At 46.6% G+C, this 15,905-nt stretch overlaps 1 protein-coding gene across 1 annotated transcript in view; it reads left to right on the top strand.

Annotated features, from left to right (window-relative positions):
- Nucleotides 1–4,994: 4,994 nt before the first annotated feature.
- Nucleotides 4,995–15,905, top strand: part of emilin1a (elastin microfibril interfacer 1a) — a 22,841-nt gene continuing 11,930 nt past the window's right edge. The window contains exon 1 of the mRNA XM_037086300.1: nt 4,995–5,386. Coding sequence (XP_036942195.1) covers nt 5,277–5,386 — 110 coding nt within the window. The 5' untranslated portion in view covers nt 4,995–5,276. The remainder of the gene's footprint in view (nt 5,387–15,905) is intronic.

The raw sequence follows: 15,905 nt of genomic DNA, 5'->3' as shown, positions 1-15,905 counted from the left end.
CTTTGCCTGAGGACGCTTTAAAGTGAGGTCACTTTTTCTTGGAGGTCTATAAAAGAGTTGGAGATACGTTTCAGGAACAGAGTCTGGAGAGCCTCGACGGTACGATGTGTGTGTGCTGAGGACTACTGGACCCGTGAATGTGGGCTGTCCAGGCATCAGAAGAATTAAATCAGTCAGTGAGTCCACAGATACTCGACTGTATTCTGACAGAGCTGCACCTCCCCCGAGGCTGCAGGCTCCTCTGTGCAGCCGAGCATGCTGAGGCATTTTAAAGGTTCCTCCAAAGTGCGAAATAACAACTGGGGGTCTCCCATAATAGTTAAAGCAAACAAAACACCCTGACCTGCACAAATGTGAAATGCAGGCCAAGCCTCAAAGAATGTCAACATGGCAGCCGCAAGGCATCAGAAACATGCGCCGGTCAAACACCACACACACTGAAGATGTAGATAACAGGGTGCAGAGGAAGCAGTGGGAGCAGATAGAGGAGGAACGGGGTACAATGGGGACAATAGAAGGGAAAAGAATTCAAGGTTTTCAATGCAGACGCCACTCAGATGTATAGACCGACTGCTGCCCTCGTCCACGCATCACGTATGTTGCTACAGCAGAAAGTCTTGTTGTTTGTTTGGCTCTATGTCCTAATCCAGCCTATTTATAACAGAGAAACAGTTACAACCCCCCCGCCCCCCCGCAGGAATGTTAATCTTCCCGAGGACTTTGGTCAAGAGTCCAGCGGCCCCACCATCCAACGCCACAGAGCCCTGCGGGGTCGATCCCAGTACACCCCGAGCATCCGACACGCAAGTCGTCTCTTTAAGGAAGATGCGATTCATCTAAAGCCGCAGCAGAGGAAAAGAAAACGCTGTCCAGTTGAATTCTTTCACTCTCAGAAAGCAAAACCACATAAACCGGCGAGGGAGCCAGAGATTCCAGTGAATTGAGGCAAACTGTGGTGAGGCGAGAGCAGAAGAAAGTCATCAGCGAGTTTCTTCACCCTGCAGCATCTGCAAGAGAAAACAACAGTTAACAGCACGTAAAGTGAAAGAAATGGCCTGTCACAGTGAAACCCCCCGGACACCAGCTCCCGCGTGTCTTCAGCCTGGAGGTTATCACGGCTCGGGGACCAGAGGAGCTGAGTGGACCGTTAAAGACGACGTGGAGACCTCAAGTAACAACATGCAGCGCTTTCAGAATAAAAGCAACGATCAGATGAACTGTAACGCACTTTTCAGTGAAGTGTGACTGAACAGTGAGAACTCGATCCAACAACTTTTCGCCTCCATCAGGTCAGATTTCACATCGGCCCAACATGTCAGAGTGAAATCAGTCCCTGACAGTCAGTCTCACCTGTAGTTACCTTAAAGGAAGTCTCCTAATCAACTGCAGTAGCTGGGGGACACCCTCAGGTCTAACTTTGTTCTGGGTGTACATGCTACATGTTAGCTTAGCATCTGCAGTGAAGATTTCTCCAGCTCAACGTTTTGTCTGTTTGTGAAAGGTGATTTCCACGACTTCTTTCCTGACGGTCTTATTATAGCCGCTGTCGTGTTCCTCTTTCATTTTAAGAGGGAACTGAATATCAGTAAGTAGAGAATATTATTTTAAAAAGTCAGAAGTGAAATGAACTTGAGTTTGATTGACAGATGCAGAAGATAAGCTCACCTGTTTCTAAATGTCACTCAGGCTCATCGCCACGGAGCCGTCAAATAACAAGTGGTATTAATTTCCACATCAGATTCTAGAAACTCATTTATTTTGGCAACCTTTGGCTTCAGAGGAGGAAGTCATTTCAGAGAGGAATTTGGCTGAAGTGTAACAGGGTGTGACCGTCTGTCCAGATGAAGATTTATACGGAACGACGGGGGAATTTGAGAAATAATTGGAGTGTTTTTACGAGATCGTGCCGTCCGTCTTCACAGCCTTCAAGCCTTTTCTTTCAACTGGCGCCCCCCATTAGAGCTCTCTCTTTGTATCTGGTTTGTGTCTCGGGTCACGTGGGTTTTGCGAGGCCTCTCGTCTTGTTCCCGGTCTTATCGCTCACGCTGCAGCCCGGGCAGCTCCTCCTCGCAGCAGCAGCCGCAGCTCATTTGAAAGTTGAGGCCTGAAGCTGCAGCTAATGAGCCGTGAGCTTTCTTTTTTTGGACAGAGTACAGTAGGGGCCTCCCATCACCAACCAGAGGTCACCACTTCCCAAACTGCTTAATACGCTCCGACCTTTGTTTGGCAAGTATTTTAATACTCTGTTTTTGCACAGGCCCAAAAAGCCCAGAGGTTCTTTGTGCTGGGAATCTGTTTTACAGGGATCATAGTAACTTTACGTGTCAGCTATAATGACGTCCAGTGATGGTCAACAGATAAAGTGCATTAAAACCACCAACTGAACAAACGTGCAGTTTATTTGATGCATGTCTTGCTGCCACATTAGCAGGTATCTGCTTTACATCAGATTGTAAGTAGTGTGTGTATGTGAAGGTCTCGTCCTCCTCTGAGCGCCTGGCTCGCCTCTCAGCAGGGAGTCGCAGAGTCTGTGACGAGCAGCCGGGAGAGCTGACGACGGGAGGATTGCTGAGCTCGTCCATCAGGGGAGATACACGGCGCTCACTGGGTACAAAAATAATGTATTAATGAACTGGAAGGTCCAGACAAAGTCCAGGAAAATAAAATAACTCCCACTGAGGTTTCACAAGAACTGGTCATGAGCGACTCCACAGATCTACTCTCTCCTCTCTGTGGCAGATGGTTTGAAGATGCAGTCTGTAATTTCTGCTGTGCTCGATTAAAAACAAAACAAAAGACACAAAGTGACGCGGGATCATGGCTGAAGAAACTCTATCTGCGTGACTCAGGAGTGTGAAGCTGCTGTATCTGATGAGCTCTCATTTTAATACAGACATGCTTCATAATATATATCTGATATAAAACACAGCACTGTCCTGTAAATCAACTTTGATTTCTGTATCTTTGGACGGAGAAGTGCTGAGATTGCATCAGTCTATTTTGGACTTGCTGGCGTGTGTGCTAAATGTGGACACAGATTATGAGAGGAAAGAAGTGGAAGGGGAAGTGAAGTGCAAAGTTAATCGTGGCGAGGAGTCAAACCGTCTCTTGGCTGCAGGAGCGCAGCGGCAGCATCAATCACACCTCGACGACAGCCTCCTTATCCGCCGGACAAGAAGCTGCTACTACGTGCAGCGTGTCCTCCGAGACGAGCTCTGAGACGTCACCACGACCGGAATCTGTCACGCCGATCACAAGGAAACAGGCCAGACGGGCTGATAGCGTTCACGCTGGCTGTGATTACTGTGATTAACAAGCTGCTGCTCATTCAGGCACTTAAAGAGAAACTAGTTTTCTCTCTGCTGAATCATTAACAGACGACAAACTCTGACAACAGTCAGGAAACAAATTACTGAATAAATACAAAGAAACAGTTAAATAAAGGAAGTTTCTGTGATTGTAGAGGAAAATATCACCGATATGAAATACAGAGACTGAAAGTTGAAGATCTTCGTTTTACTTTTGAAGAGATGTTTTAGCTCCTGTTTGCTAACGTAAGCTAACGTTGGATAGATATCACTCTGGAGCTGATGTAGTATGAAGTCCTTCTTTACACCTGATGCTGTCTCACAACAGGTGAGTCCTCATCGCCATGCTTACATTTACACGCATCAGAGCACGCCATCATCCTATTGGTCAACGTCAAGCAACACGTCAGAGGAGAAAAACAAGGACCGCTGGACTTTTCCTCTGGATCGTCCCAGTTGGGTTACACTACATGGTCACTGACTGAAAAGCCCTGTGATCAATCGCTGCTAAATAAAAAAAACAAAACTGTTGTGAAGGTGTTTGTTTTGTCCGCTCTGGGCAACTGTAGAAACATGGTGACGATGCACCCGTCATGATTCTGGCTGTGCGTCTGTCGTTTCCTGTTTTATTTTGAAGTTTTACCCTCATGTGTCGCTTTCTATTTCTTCCCACTGTTTGATGTCACCTGTGTCTTATCTGTGATCAGGTGTGTGTGTGTGTGTGTGTGTGTGTGTGTTTGTCTTGTGTTCCACCTGAGCCTGTCTCCTCTTGTGTCTCCTGGTGTTTTGTTCCTGGTGTTTTCATTGATTCGTACAGTTCTTGGTTTTTGGATTCTTTGTGTCTTTGGGTTTTCAGCCTCCGGATATTAAATCTCACTCTTGGTTCTTTTGTCCCGTCTCAGCTTTTGGGTCCAGCTGCTCAACAACCTCCTCCTACATGTCAACAGCACGTAAAATGGAAATTCAAACAAAACATTTCCAATTCTGAGATAACTGGGTGAACTCCATCCTGATCCTGACCAAGAGGATCAAGCTGCAAAACAGCCATCGACTGAAAACAAACTTTTATTGTAGTCGCGCTAAAAAACAGGCAAATATTGTCATCAGTCATCTTCAGAGGAAACAGGAAGAGCTGGAGACTGCGATGGATTTTGTTTCGACTCTCTTGTCACAACTTTCCTCACTGTCCTGTGATGAGCGCCACCTTGAGGAGCCATGAAGGAGTGCCGCAGGAGTCAGATTGGTGAGGAATCTGTTTTATATTGATATTCATATCATCAGAGGAGATAAATTCAGTCCCTGCTCTGGTGTCAGATACAGCAGGACGGGTCACATGACACCTACAAGCTCCCCACAAATAAAAAAACAAAAAAAACATTATAATGTTTTCTGAAAACTGTCATTATGAGAAAGTGCTGCAGAGGAAACACATGCAAGTCAGTGGACAGCTGGGGAAAAGAGACATATCTGCCTCAAATATGAAAATATGTGGACTGATCCGGTACCGAACACAGAACCGGATCAGTGTCAGTCCCACCTGCTGTTGAACTTTAATATTTGGGGGTTTTAAAGCTTTTCTGGAGTTTCTTTTGGACCGACTGCTTCTGTTATTCTGCTCTTAAAGTCACTTTGGGAAGGTCGAGATGAGCTCACGGTGCCAGGGAGGCAGGCAGAGCTGAGGAGGAGGAGGAGGAGGAGGAGGAGGAGGCGGCTGAGCGGGCAGGAGGCTGCTGGAGCTCTGACAGGAAACTTTCCTCTCCGCTCGGTCCTCAGCACTCAGACTTCACTTTACCATCTGAAATGCACTTGACTGGACCGCGGAGGTTCTGACCCAGTGTCCCGGTCATGGCTCTCCATCTTCACCCGCCGACAGCTCGTCACTGAAGACAACAGCACCTTCTTTCTTTTTTACAGGATAAACTTTGGAATAAATGACATTTTTCTGCCTTTAACGCACCGGACGTGAGGATGGACGCGCTGTTTTACCTGCTCGCCTTCATGCTGGCCCGGCTCAGTTCGGGTCTCGGGTACTCGGAGTCCAGTATCCAGGCGGGCCAGAGAGCAGCCAGCAGACACAGGTACGTGTTCTTCATGTGGTCACCTGCGGGTCGGTCCGTGTTACGGAACCAGAGCAGAGCTGCAGTTCAAAACCTGCTTTGGAAAACTGTGGATTTAAGATGCACGATACCTGCCGCTGTCGTGTGGTTCTCAAACGGAGGTCCGCGGACCCCCAGAGGTCCCTGAGAGGGTTCTGGAGGTCCCATCAAATAAAAGAGGGAATATGTAATTTTTTTACTGAAACGCCATTAATGAGTCACGTGATGAATTAATGATTGTTGATGAACAGTAATGAAATGAGGGTCCAGGGTCTAAATTTGTTTCAGTTTATGGATCTTTAATTGGAAAAGGTTTGGAAACCTCAACTTTAGAGACTTTAGTTGATCATTCCTGATGATTCTGGGTCGAGTTCTTATGATTCAGATATGAAATGCAGCCGACACTGATGAAATGCAGGCGTCATATCGGCCAGTATGTTAGTTTGTGCATTAGAAACGATCCCTGCTACTGATTTTAGAAGAAGAAGAAGAAGAAGAAGAAGAAGTTGCTCTCTGGTGGAGCTAACAGAGCTAACTGAGAAGTAGCATTGTCCTGTTTCTAAATTAAAAATCAGCGACGTGTTCTGCTGTAACTTAGAGAGGCGGCATTTGAAGAAGCATCACAGGAAAGAGTGCGATGAAACTGCTGGTATCCAACACTCAGTAAACAGAACTGTGACGTGTATATCTTCAGACGCTGGTGGTCTAAATAATTACTTAATTATCCACTTTTATTACTTCATCCTGGCCCTCGTGTCTTTGGCTGTGGTTTAAATAACCACAACAACGAAAAAATCCTTTAATTTGGGTCAAAATCTGATGAAATCCTGCCAGTAATATCATAATTTCCTCAGTGAACTTGAAGTATCAGCGTTCCAGGAGGAAAGTTGCAGTGAATTCTTATTTCTAGTGGAAACATCTTCTTGGTTGTTTGCGTCTCAGCACCGGCCCTCCCTGACCGGGGGTGATGTGTACGTGGGAAGAGTTGTGATGAATCAGGGGGCCCAGAGCCGGAGAGAGCTTACTGGGATTACAGATATTTACTGTTTCAGGGCCCCACGTGAAACGTTTGTCAGGGGGCCCCAGAATCCCAGAATTCATCATTCTGGCGAACAGCATCTTCCAGTCGAGTAAAGACAAACGGGCTCTATGGGGGAGTGACAAGCTGCAGGGATACTGAACCTGAACCGGACGGAGAACGATAATGTAAAGAAACGATGTGTAATCTAGATTTAGGACCGCCAAACTGCCATCTTGGCCTCTTTTTATGGGCCGGTGAGGAAATCATTTAGATCTTAGTGAGCGTTGATTAACAGCCGCTCGTAAATCAGCGATGGCCGTCGCTTGTAAAGCTGTTAGTGCTGCCAGTGAGCCAACACATGTCTGTTTTTATTGTGCTGTTGCAGCCCCATAGTGTGTTATTAGCATGTAATTGAGCTTCTGCCTGAGGTGTGTGTGTGTGTGTGTGCGTGTGTGTGTGTGTATGTGTGACTTGTTTGTGTGCTTTTCGATATATGAATGAGGATGTTTTGACAAACTGACCGAGTCGTAATGTGTGTGTGAATAAACGCAGTCACAACAGGACGACTGAGAGAATGAATGATGGAGGCTGTCACGTGTGTGTGTGTGTGTGTGCATGCACGTGCGTGTGTGTGTGTGTGTGTGTGTGTTTGCCTACATGTGTTTGTACTTAGCGTGTGTGCGAGGCAGGCCGGGCTTCTGGGAGTTTTGAGCTCCTGCAATAGTAGCTTCTATCAGGTTTCTGTCCGCATCAGAGTCCAGTGTGCTGCTGCTAACTGCTGCTAACTGCTGCTAACTGCTGCTAACTGCTGCTAACTGCTGCTGCTGCTAACTGCTGCTGCTGCCTGAGTCAGGAGATGCGTCAGTATGATGAAGCTGAGCTGTCATCTGGAGGAAGTGAGTGAGTGGAAGTGAGGTCGAGGATAGGTAGAGAGTAGAAGAGAGTGAGAGGAGGACAAGAAGAAGAACAAAGATTTGGAAAACTGGCAAGACGGTGAAAGGAAAAGCTCCGGAGCGAAGAGAGAGAACCCGAGCAGGCGCGACGGTCGAGGATGAAAGAGCAGGAAAGAGGCGAGGAGGAGCAGCTCGACGAGAGAGAAGACAGCAGACCTGGATCCTTTAATGCAATCCCCCTGCCGAAACCAGGAGGCTGTGGAGGAGTCAGCATGGCTGCCCTGTGACACACACACACACACACACACACACACACACACACACACACACACACACACACACAGTGACGCATCGGGGAGAAGAATGCGTTGGCCCGTGGCGATGCGGTTTGCCCCTCTGACATCTGTTTGAACTCAATCGATCTGTTTTGACAGATGTGTGAAGTTGTGTGTAAGTGGTTCAGGCTGCTGAACGAACCCACGGCATCCAGCAGGCGTCTTAGCGAGCGGCTCAGGAGGACCCGGAGCCGCCCGACACATCTCCCGCCAACATGTCCGGAGACGCACGTCAGCTCCAGACGGTGACGGAGGAGGAAGGAAGAAGCTGATGTGTGAAAGACACGAGCAGGGAGTCCATCGCTGACCGGCTCTCTCATCAATCACTTCCTCCTGCTGCCTCTCTTTTCTGTACATTAGCAAGTGGATGCATGAAGGCCATGAAGATAAGCTCACTCTCTACTCTCACTGAGTCACTGGCAGGGATGGACCAGAACTGGTACCTGGTACCTCCAGCACTGCTGCCTAATGCTACCTTTTTTTTAAAGCACTCAAAACTTTGATATCAGTTGTAAAACCAGGCACGAGAAGTAACCCCAGTCTGAAGGCTCCTCCAGATGCTCCCCTGTTTCTGTTTCTGGAGGATGCACCACTATGATCCTTCATGGCCTCACATATCCCAAGATTCTTTGCACACCCGAAAAATAAGAAAGAAAGAGAGAAAATGGCGACATTGCCTGGTGTAGGTCGTCATTTGTGTGGGCCTGGGCGGCAGAAATCATGACGTAAGGGTAAAACATCTCCAAATGCTTCCAAGGCGAGACCGTCCCATTTAACAACGGCTGACGAGGTTAACAAGGTCTGTGAAGGTCTCGCCTTCAAAGACCACAGAGGCCGAGTCCTTCAGAGGATCCAGACCCTGAACTGAGACACAGCAACTGTCTGCCTGTCAAACCAACCAAACTGTGACTGAAAACTGGAAATATTGTCTCAAATAAAAACAGTACATTCACTAAGACCAGCTCTGATCGCCCACGTTAAAAGTGTTGCTCTCATTCCAAGCTAGTAAACGTGCTGACGTAACCGAACTAACTGAAGTTTTCTTTAACAGCAGTGAGATAAAGATGTTGACGCCTCGTCGCTCGGCTCTCTGTGAACACGTGCAGCTAACGTTAGCTCGGCTGCTGCAGGAGATTTGGATCTTTGAGTGTTTTCCTGTCTCACAGTAACTTGTTGCAGCGGTGACGTCTCACTTTCTCTCTTTCTCCCTCCAGCATGTGCTCTCAGGTGCTGACATGTCTTTATTTCTGTCAGTAGCTGATTTTATAGCTTTTTGGTTAGTGGATGGAAAAACAGAGGAGCTAAAGAGTTGATTCTGATCAAACACATGATCTGAGCCCTCAGAATCATTGTGTCACGATCTGGGCGCAGGCTCGGTACCATGACTAATGCTGCAGCATGTATATAATATAATATTGTCCTTCCAGCATTAAGGAAGCAGTTTGGGGAAGGCCTTTTCCTGCTTCACTGTGACAATGCAGCCGTGAACAAAGCCGTGCAGATAAGAAAGACTTTTTCCCAGTTTGGTGCGGAAGAAGTTGACAGAACCGCACAGAGCCGTGACCTCAGCCTCACCCAGAACCTCCGACCCGCCACAGTCCAGCGCCAGACTAACCTTGATGTGTGCTGTGTATCACTTTCTCCTGGAATTAAACATTTTAGATTCAGCCTCCAGATTTTTACTGGGCCTGATAGTAGAAACTCTTTCAAGCTCAGGCGGCTGTAAAGTAACTATAAACATCTTTTTCCATTAAAGACGACACGAGTGATGTGAAACCAAAGATGGCACCGGACTCTTTACTCGCTCACCAAGTTCAACTAAGCTAGCCGACCTCTCTTTGACTCTTTTACTGACTCTGACAGATATTTCTCTCTCTGCCTTCATCCAGTTGAACCTGTCAGAAATTCATGTCCTGTGATGGTGATGGAGCGTCGGAGGAGTTCCCCTCGTTAGGATCAGACAGTCTTTGCACAGAGGAAAGAATAATCGTCTGTGATTCAGCTTCTGTTAGTAACTGCCCCGCAGCAGGCTAATTGACCCGGTGGCTCCAGGGCAGCAGACTGTTGTGGTAACACAGAGTTTAAGCTTCAGTGCATGCAGAAGCCTGATGGGGTCAGTTAGCAGGCAGATGAACGATGGACGTGCTCCTCGTCCATCACTGGGAAACAGTCGCATCAGATCAAGACTCAGAGGAGACGAGTTATTATTCATACATGTTAACAGTTGATTCAGGCCTGCTGGTTCAGAAGTATAAGTTAGAATAACAGCTGAGGAAAAGTTCATGAAACTGATCCTGTCACAGGTCAAGATAAACTCTGGCTAGATGGAAGATCTGTCTGTACTTCAGGGCTCTGATTCAACCACCCGAAACAATACGGAGCAGTAAGACTTTCTCATGACGTTAATCTGGATACTCCTGTTGGTTGTTTTAGTGCCGATTTAAGAGTTTTTAAGCGAGTTTTGAAGATTACTTAGTTGATATTGTGAATTGTGATCATTTTGATAAGGATTTTCTTATCGTGGCTTCTTAATGAATTCCAGCTGCACTTTGTGTTTAGTGCTTACTGGCTATGCTAACATGCTAAGCTAAGATGTTGAACATGATTAAAAGTTGTAGTTGTGCATGAAGGAACTACAGGTTGCAGGCATGTTAGCATGCTAGCATGCTAGGTCTGACCGTGGTTAGCAGTGCTGGAGGCTCTTCAGTCTTGTTTTTTAGACTTCTGCAAGACACAAGAGGATGCAGAAGCCTCGTTGCTGCAGTTGTGATAATGTCCCATCATGCACCAGCGACTGTAGGAGGACTGACCAGATCCTGGCACACATCCAGACTCACTTCATCTGTTGGATGTTCTGCTTCTCAGCTAATTAGGGCACCAAACAAATCTCATTATATATGGTAATGAAGATGATGGAAAGGGAAACCTCTCAAGTCACAGCCATTGTTACCTAATTGCCACAGTTCCCAGCATGCATTTCATTGGAGAGAGCTTTTTTTTTAACCTTGTTTAGATCAACTTGAAGAACGCTGTTAGAGATTCAGATCTGTTCCCACCACACATGAACATTAAATCTCCTCTGAACATGAAGTGTGTGTGTGTGTGTGTGTGTGTGTGTGTGTGTGTGTGTGTGTGTGTGTGTGTGTTCAGGGCGGCTCATGAAGCCTCACCTGTACTATTACTGGGTGACTGCAATTGTCAGGCTTTAAGGAGACTTATGTTTCAAGTGCAATGCCTCCATAAATGGTTAAAAACTCAAGTGAGCCACGAATAAAAAATCCCCTGCAGACCTGCAAACGCTGACGTATCGGTGCAATAATGTTAAAGCAAATGTCGCTATCACGGACGCCGTCTGTATATCTCGGTGACCGCCAGGCTAAACAATCAGAGAGAAGTTTACACAGTCGCACTGTCGCTTCATGTTGGAATGAGGCCAGAGGGAAAATGTGAGTAAAACTTTTAAGACGGCGCTGATAGCCGGCAAGAATGTGTGTGTCTGCCTTTGTGTGTGTGTTTGTCGGTCGTCGTGCGATCGCTCAGGCATGACTGAGTGCACTCGAGTGTGTGTGTTGTCGTCTGTGACAGCCTGTGTGCTTTTCGGTGTGTGTTCAGGGGTATACCTTTACAAGGACGTCGGAGGGGTGCTTGACCTCCGGGTCAGGATTCAAACAGTGGGACACGCCCCCCCGTCCATCCACCCATTCAGGCCGCTGTCGAAGCTTTTCCCCTCGAAACCAAATGAAAGATCCCTCGACAAAAGGCGCCGCCAAGTGATTTCTTTGTTTGAGTATTTAACCTCAGCTCCTTCCTTCTTCCTCCCACTTACTCTCCACGTCGCTTTTGTCAGAGGCTATTCTGCTTTTACCCACAATTCTTCTTTGTAGGGGCTCACGCAGAGACGCCGTTGAGTGAAATGAAAGCTGGTATGTGCAGGTTGAGATGTCAGAACCGCAACTTCCTGCCTGCACGTGAAGCGTCTGTCTGCCGGTTTTATAAGGAGGTGAGATTTATTGGGGAATAAAGCGATGCTGAGGCAGGTGGAGGAGCTGCGTTCACACCGAGTTATGGCTCAATAAATAAAAATAAAGAGACGCACAATGGAAGTTTCACTGCTCGCTGTCTGGAACAGAAGTCGTGAAAACACTTTGTGTTCATTAACAGGCATGTAAGTGTGTTTAGGCTTGTGTCCTGCGCTTGTTGGTTTGTGTGTCTGTAAAATGTGGGAAACCAAACAGCTCCTGATATTTTAATCCAGTCAGTCAGTCAGTCAGTCAGTGCATTCATGTCAACAATGGGTGACACGACTATAAAAGTGAGAAAGTGCTCCCTTGTTTCTGCCATTTCCCTTCGTGATAAAGAGTTTTATAGTGTCTTTCAGCTCATTGTTTCGGTTTTTATGGCCTGCAACTTTCCTGTTGTGTTTTCAGAGAGCAGACGTCAGCGTTCAGACAGATGAAGGATCATGTTGCTCTGTTTCTGCTACATGAAATAATTATGTAAATATTGTGTTATATGAGTATATATGAGTTTTTCTGGCCTTACAGAAATAAAATACAGAATATGAAGAGGAATCAGTTTGTCAGCAACGTTTATATTTTGTGCTGCAGAGACGTCTCAGTTAGCATAGTGTAAGTTAGCTCAGCAGCTAGCTCTGGTGTTCCATGGCTCCTGAGCTGATGATGTAAACACTCTGTTTGCATTAGCTACAAGACTGTTAGCTACACAGCTAACTGAGCAAATTAGTTAATAGCAGCTACAGTTAGCAGCAGCTGGCCTGTTCTTACATATTGCACCTTTACTGGCTGAACTGACTTGCACATCACTGAATAGACATCAGCACAGACTGAGCTGCAGTTTGTCACATTTGGAAACATCACAAGACAGATCAGTTAGACCCAAACCTTGAAGTCTTTCAACTTAAACCTGTAGCGTGGAGCATGAAGGCTTGTTGAGCTGTTGGTCCTCATAGCGAAGCGCAGCTGCTTTCTAATCCAGCACAGGTCTGTAATAACGGGTCCTCCACGTCCGAACGCTTAAACAACTTGAAAGTTCAAATTGAAAAGAAACAATTGTACATTGTATAGTTTAACATTTCTTTCTTTATCTGATGAACATTCTCACATGTTGATGTGATGATGTGTGCAGCAGGAACTGGACTGTTTATGTGCTGCTGGAGGAAACAGAGAGATTAGCTGCTGAAGGAGAGCGAGCACACAGATCTGCACTCACAGGTTGTAAACTGTAATCCTCATGTTTAACCTGCGACAGTTCATCAAGGTGAACAGATTCATGTTGTGGTGAAGTGCTGTTAGACTCAGGCTCTTATTATTCTTGTGTCTGGCAGTGCACACATGGCCGTCTGTTAAATATCGAGCGCTCGTTTGTAATTCATATTTTGCACGTGTTGGAAAGATGCCAAGTCGAGTTGGTGGACTTTCATATGAGCGTTTTTGGATTAATGGGACTTTATTGGATTACTGTTTGGAATGTTTAACTTCACGCTGCTCAGAGGAGGAAAAAAAGGCCGGAGGAGGTTCAGAGCTGAGAAGTCGTCGAACAGGAAACGACACACGCACCCTGTTTCAGCTCAAAACTAACACTTCGTCATCCTCCTGCACATATAAAGCCTCCTCTTGTGCGAGTCCTCGGAGTGAGACGACCGCGATGGAAAGATGGAAAATGCTGCAGCGGGGAGGAAGACGCGTACAGTAGTAGTGTGTTTGCAGATGTGTGTGAAAGTGTGCGTGTGTCTGTCGACATCTGCGTCGGATCAGCAGTGAAAAAAGAGCGATGGTTGAGTTTATTTATACGAGCCGGTGTCTGCTCTCCATCAGAGAAGATATGGTGCGAACGCTGCCAAATCGCTGCTTTATCTGCTGCGGCTCTGACCCTGAGTCAGCCCGTCAGGCAGGCAGGGTAATGGATCGGCGGCGCTGGCCCACTGAATCACACTGACACAGAAATAACACAGTGGCACTTCAGCAGGACGACGCAGAGCTGATTCATCACCGCTGCTGTATTTTACATGAGTCCTCGTCCCGTCGGTGTCGGTCCAACTCCTGATGGAGATGTTAGATTCAGCGTTCAGTCCAACATACACAGCGCAGCAGAACAGGATAACCCACCGAGCCCTCAGGCAGAATAACTCAGTGAAGCTCTGGAGTCTGGAACCACATGAGGGAGAACCAGCTGTGTTTGGACCCACTGGTGCTGGCTGACTGCAGACGTTTGGTGGCAGCACTGACAGAAACATTAAAACCACTTTAACAAACCACAGAGCAGCAAAGCAACACGTACGATCCGTCGATGCGCCGCCCGACGGAGGCCACGGGATTATTCGCAGATCTCTGGATGCAGTGATTCTGTGTTGGCTCCAAAAATGAGTTCAAATCACCTCGAAGCGACACGATACACTGTGAATACACAACGAGAGCAGAAACGTCTGCACAAGATATTTAATAGAAAATAAATCTTCTTGTCTGTCGCGACTCAAAAAGGTGAAAAACTGTCTTAAAAGAAGTTCTGCAAGTTCTGCATCTCAGTGAAATGTTGCTCTCCTGGTTCTTGTGTCGTGTTTTACGTGTAATGAGAGTTTTTAACTTGAAATTAGACAAATGTACTTTGAGACTATAAGAGTGTAACAATCATGAAGCAGGAAGTAAAACATGAACTGTATGTCTCTGAACTTTCATCTGCTGTTTCAGAACAAGAGGAAGAGAAACATTTTAACAACTGACTTTTCAAGTGTGCGATCAAGTTGAAGCCACAGTTCAGTCAGTTGTTTGGGTCAGTTGACCAGTCAGTGGTACAGAACCGACACCAGCAGTCAGCCTAGGTCGAAAATGACAACAGAAATGAAAACAAACAAAATGTTTCCCGAGTGTGACATTTTACAAGAAAAAGCTCAGTTCTTTTTGTTATTTTCAAAGCATCTTCACATATTTTTGGTCGACTTACACACTCTGATATCAGCCATGAGAAAACATCGACCCGTCTGCTGATCACTGTAGTTCTCGGACCGAGTCGTGCAGATAGTTTAGGCTGGCTGGTTAATGTTTTACCTCTGAGAGTTCTGCCTCCTCCACAGGACCGTCGAGGATGGAAGATGACATTAATTTCACTCACTTCACTCCGTTCACCTCCACTGTGTTGAGCAAATTCCTTAAAACCTAAACTCTCTCGTATGGCTGAATACCAGGAGACGTTCGGGTCAGAGAGCTCTTTAATGTATCTCATGATCCTCGAGAAAAGCCTTTACAGTCAAATCCGACAGTTAATTAGTCGTGTTCACTTTCCCACGCACGGCGGTGACAGGAACAGGAGGTTCACGAGGGGCCAGGGGAGGATCGAAACATGACGAACTCCTTCTGTCAGTCAGACGAGCTCTGGAATGAAAGGAGGAGGAGGAGCAGAGGGGAGGTGAAGTCACACCGAGAGGACGAGAAGAAGGAGAAGAAGACGGAGATGATGAGACGTACGAGGAAAGACAGGTGGAGAGAGACAGACTGAAACAGACAGACAGATATGAGGACAGACAGAGAGACGAGAGCTGCTGATTGACTTTCCAGCATGAAGGAACTCCTTGTACACTCCCAACTTCTTTTTTTATCTGCAGACCCTTCAGAGTTCGGCTCAGACGCATCCGAGAGCGACACTAATTGGCCATAATGACCGCCAGGGGAAATAGCAGTGGATGGGGGATTCTGGGTAATATGAAAATGATGATAGAAAAGCGACTGAAGGGCCGTCTGTGTCTGAAGTCTCTCTGCAGGCGCTACTGAGGGGGAGATACCTGAGGTCAGGGGAGGTGAGAGGGACGAGGACACACTGAGCTGTGTGTAGACAGACCGAGTGTGTAGGAGTGTGTGTTAGTGTGTAGGAGTGTGTGTTAGTGTGTAGGAGTGTGTGTTAGTGTGTAGGAGTGTGTGTGAGTGTGTAGGAGTGTGTGTTAGTGTGTAGGAGTGTGTGTTAGTGTGTAGGAGTGTGTGTTAGTGTGTAGGAGTGTGTGTGAGTGTGTAGGAGTGTGTGTTAGTGTGTGTGTGTCTGTGAGTTGCAAGACATGTTTATGAGGAATCATTTTTGAAGGTCTCTATTTTAGGATCGGATCTGAGTGAAGATTAAGAACAGGATCAAGTGGAAACCTTTACTCTGGTATATTAAAAATAGAATTTAATGTGAAATGTTGTTTGTTGTCGTGACGTCACCGTTTCTTCGGTCGGTGCCAGCGGGAGACGGATGAAGTTAGACGAGCT

This window comes from Acanthopagrus latus, chromosome 22 (assembly GCF_904848185.1).
Source record: "Acanthopagrus latus isolate v.2019 chromosome 22, fAcaLat1.1, whole genome shotgun sequence".
Classification (NCBI taxonomy): Eukaryota; Metazoa; Chordata; class Actinopteri; order Spariformes; family Sparidae; genus Acanthopagrus; species Acanthopagrus latus.
This window is presented reverse-complemented; position numbering and strand designations above follow the sequence as displayed.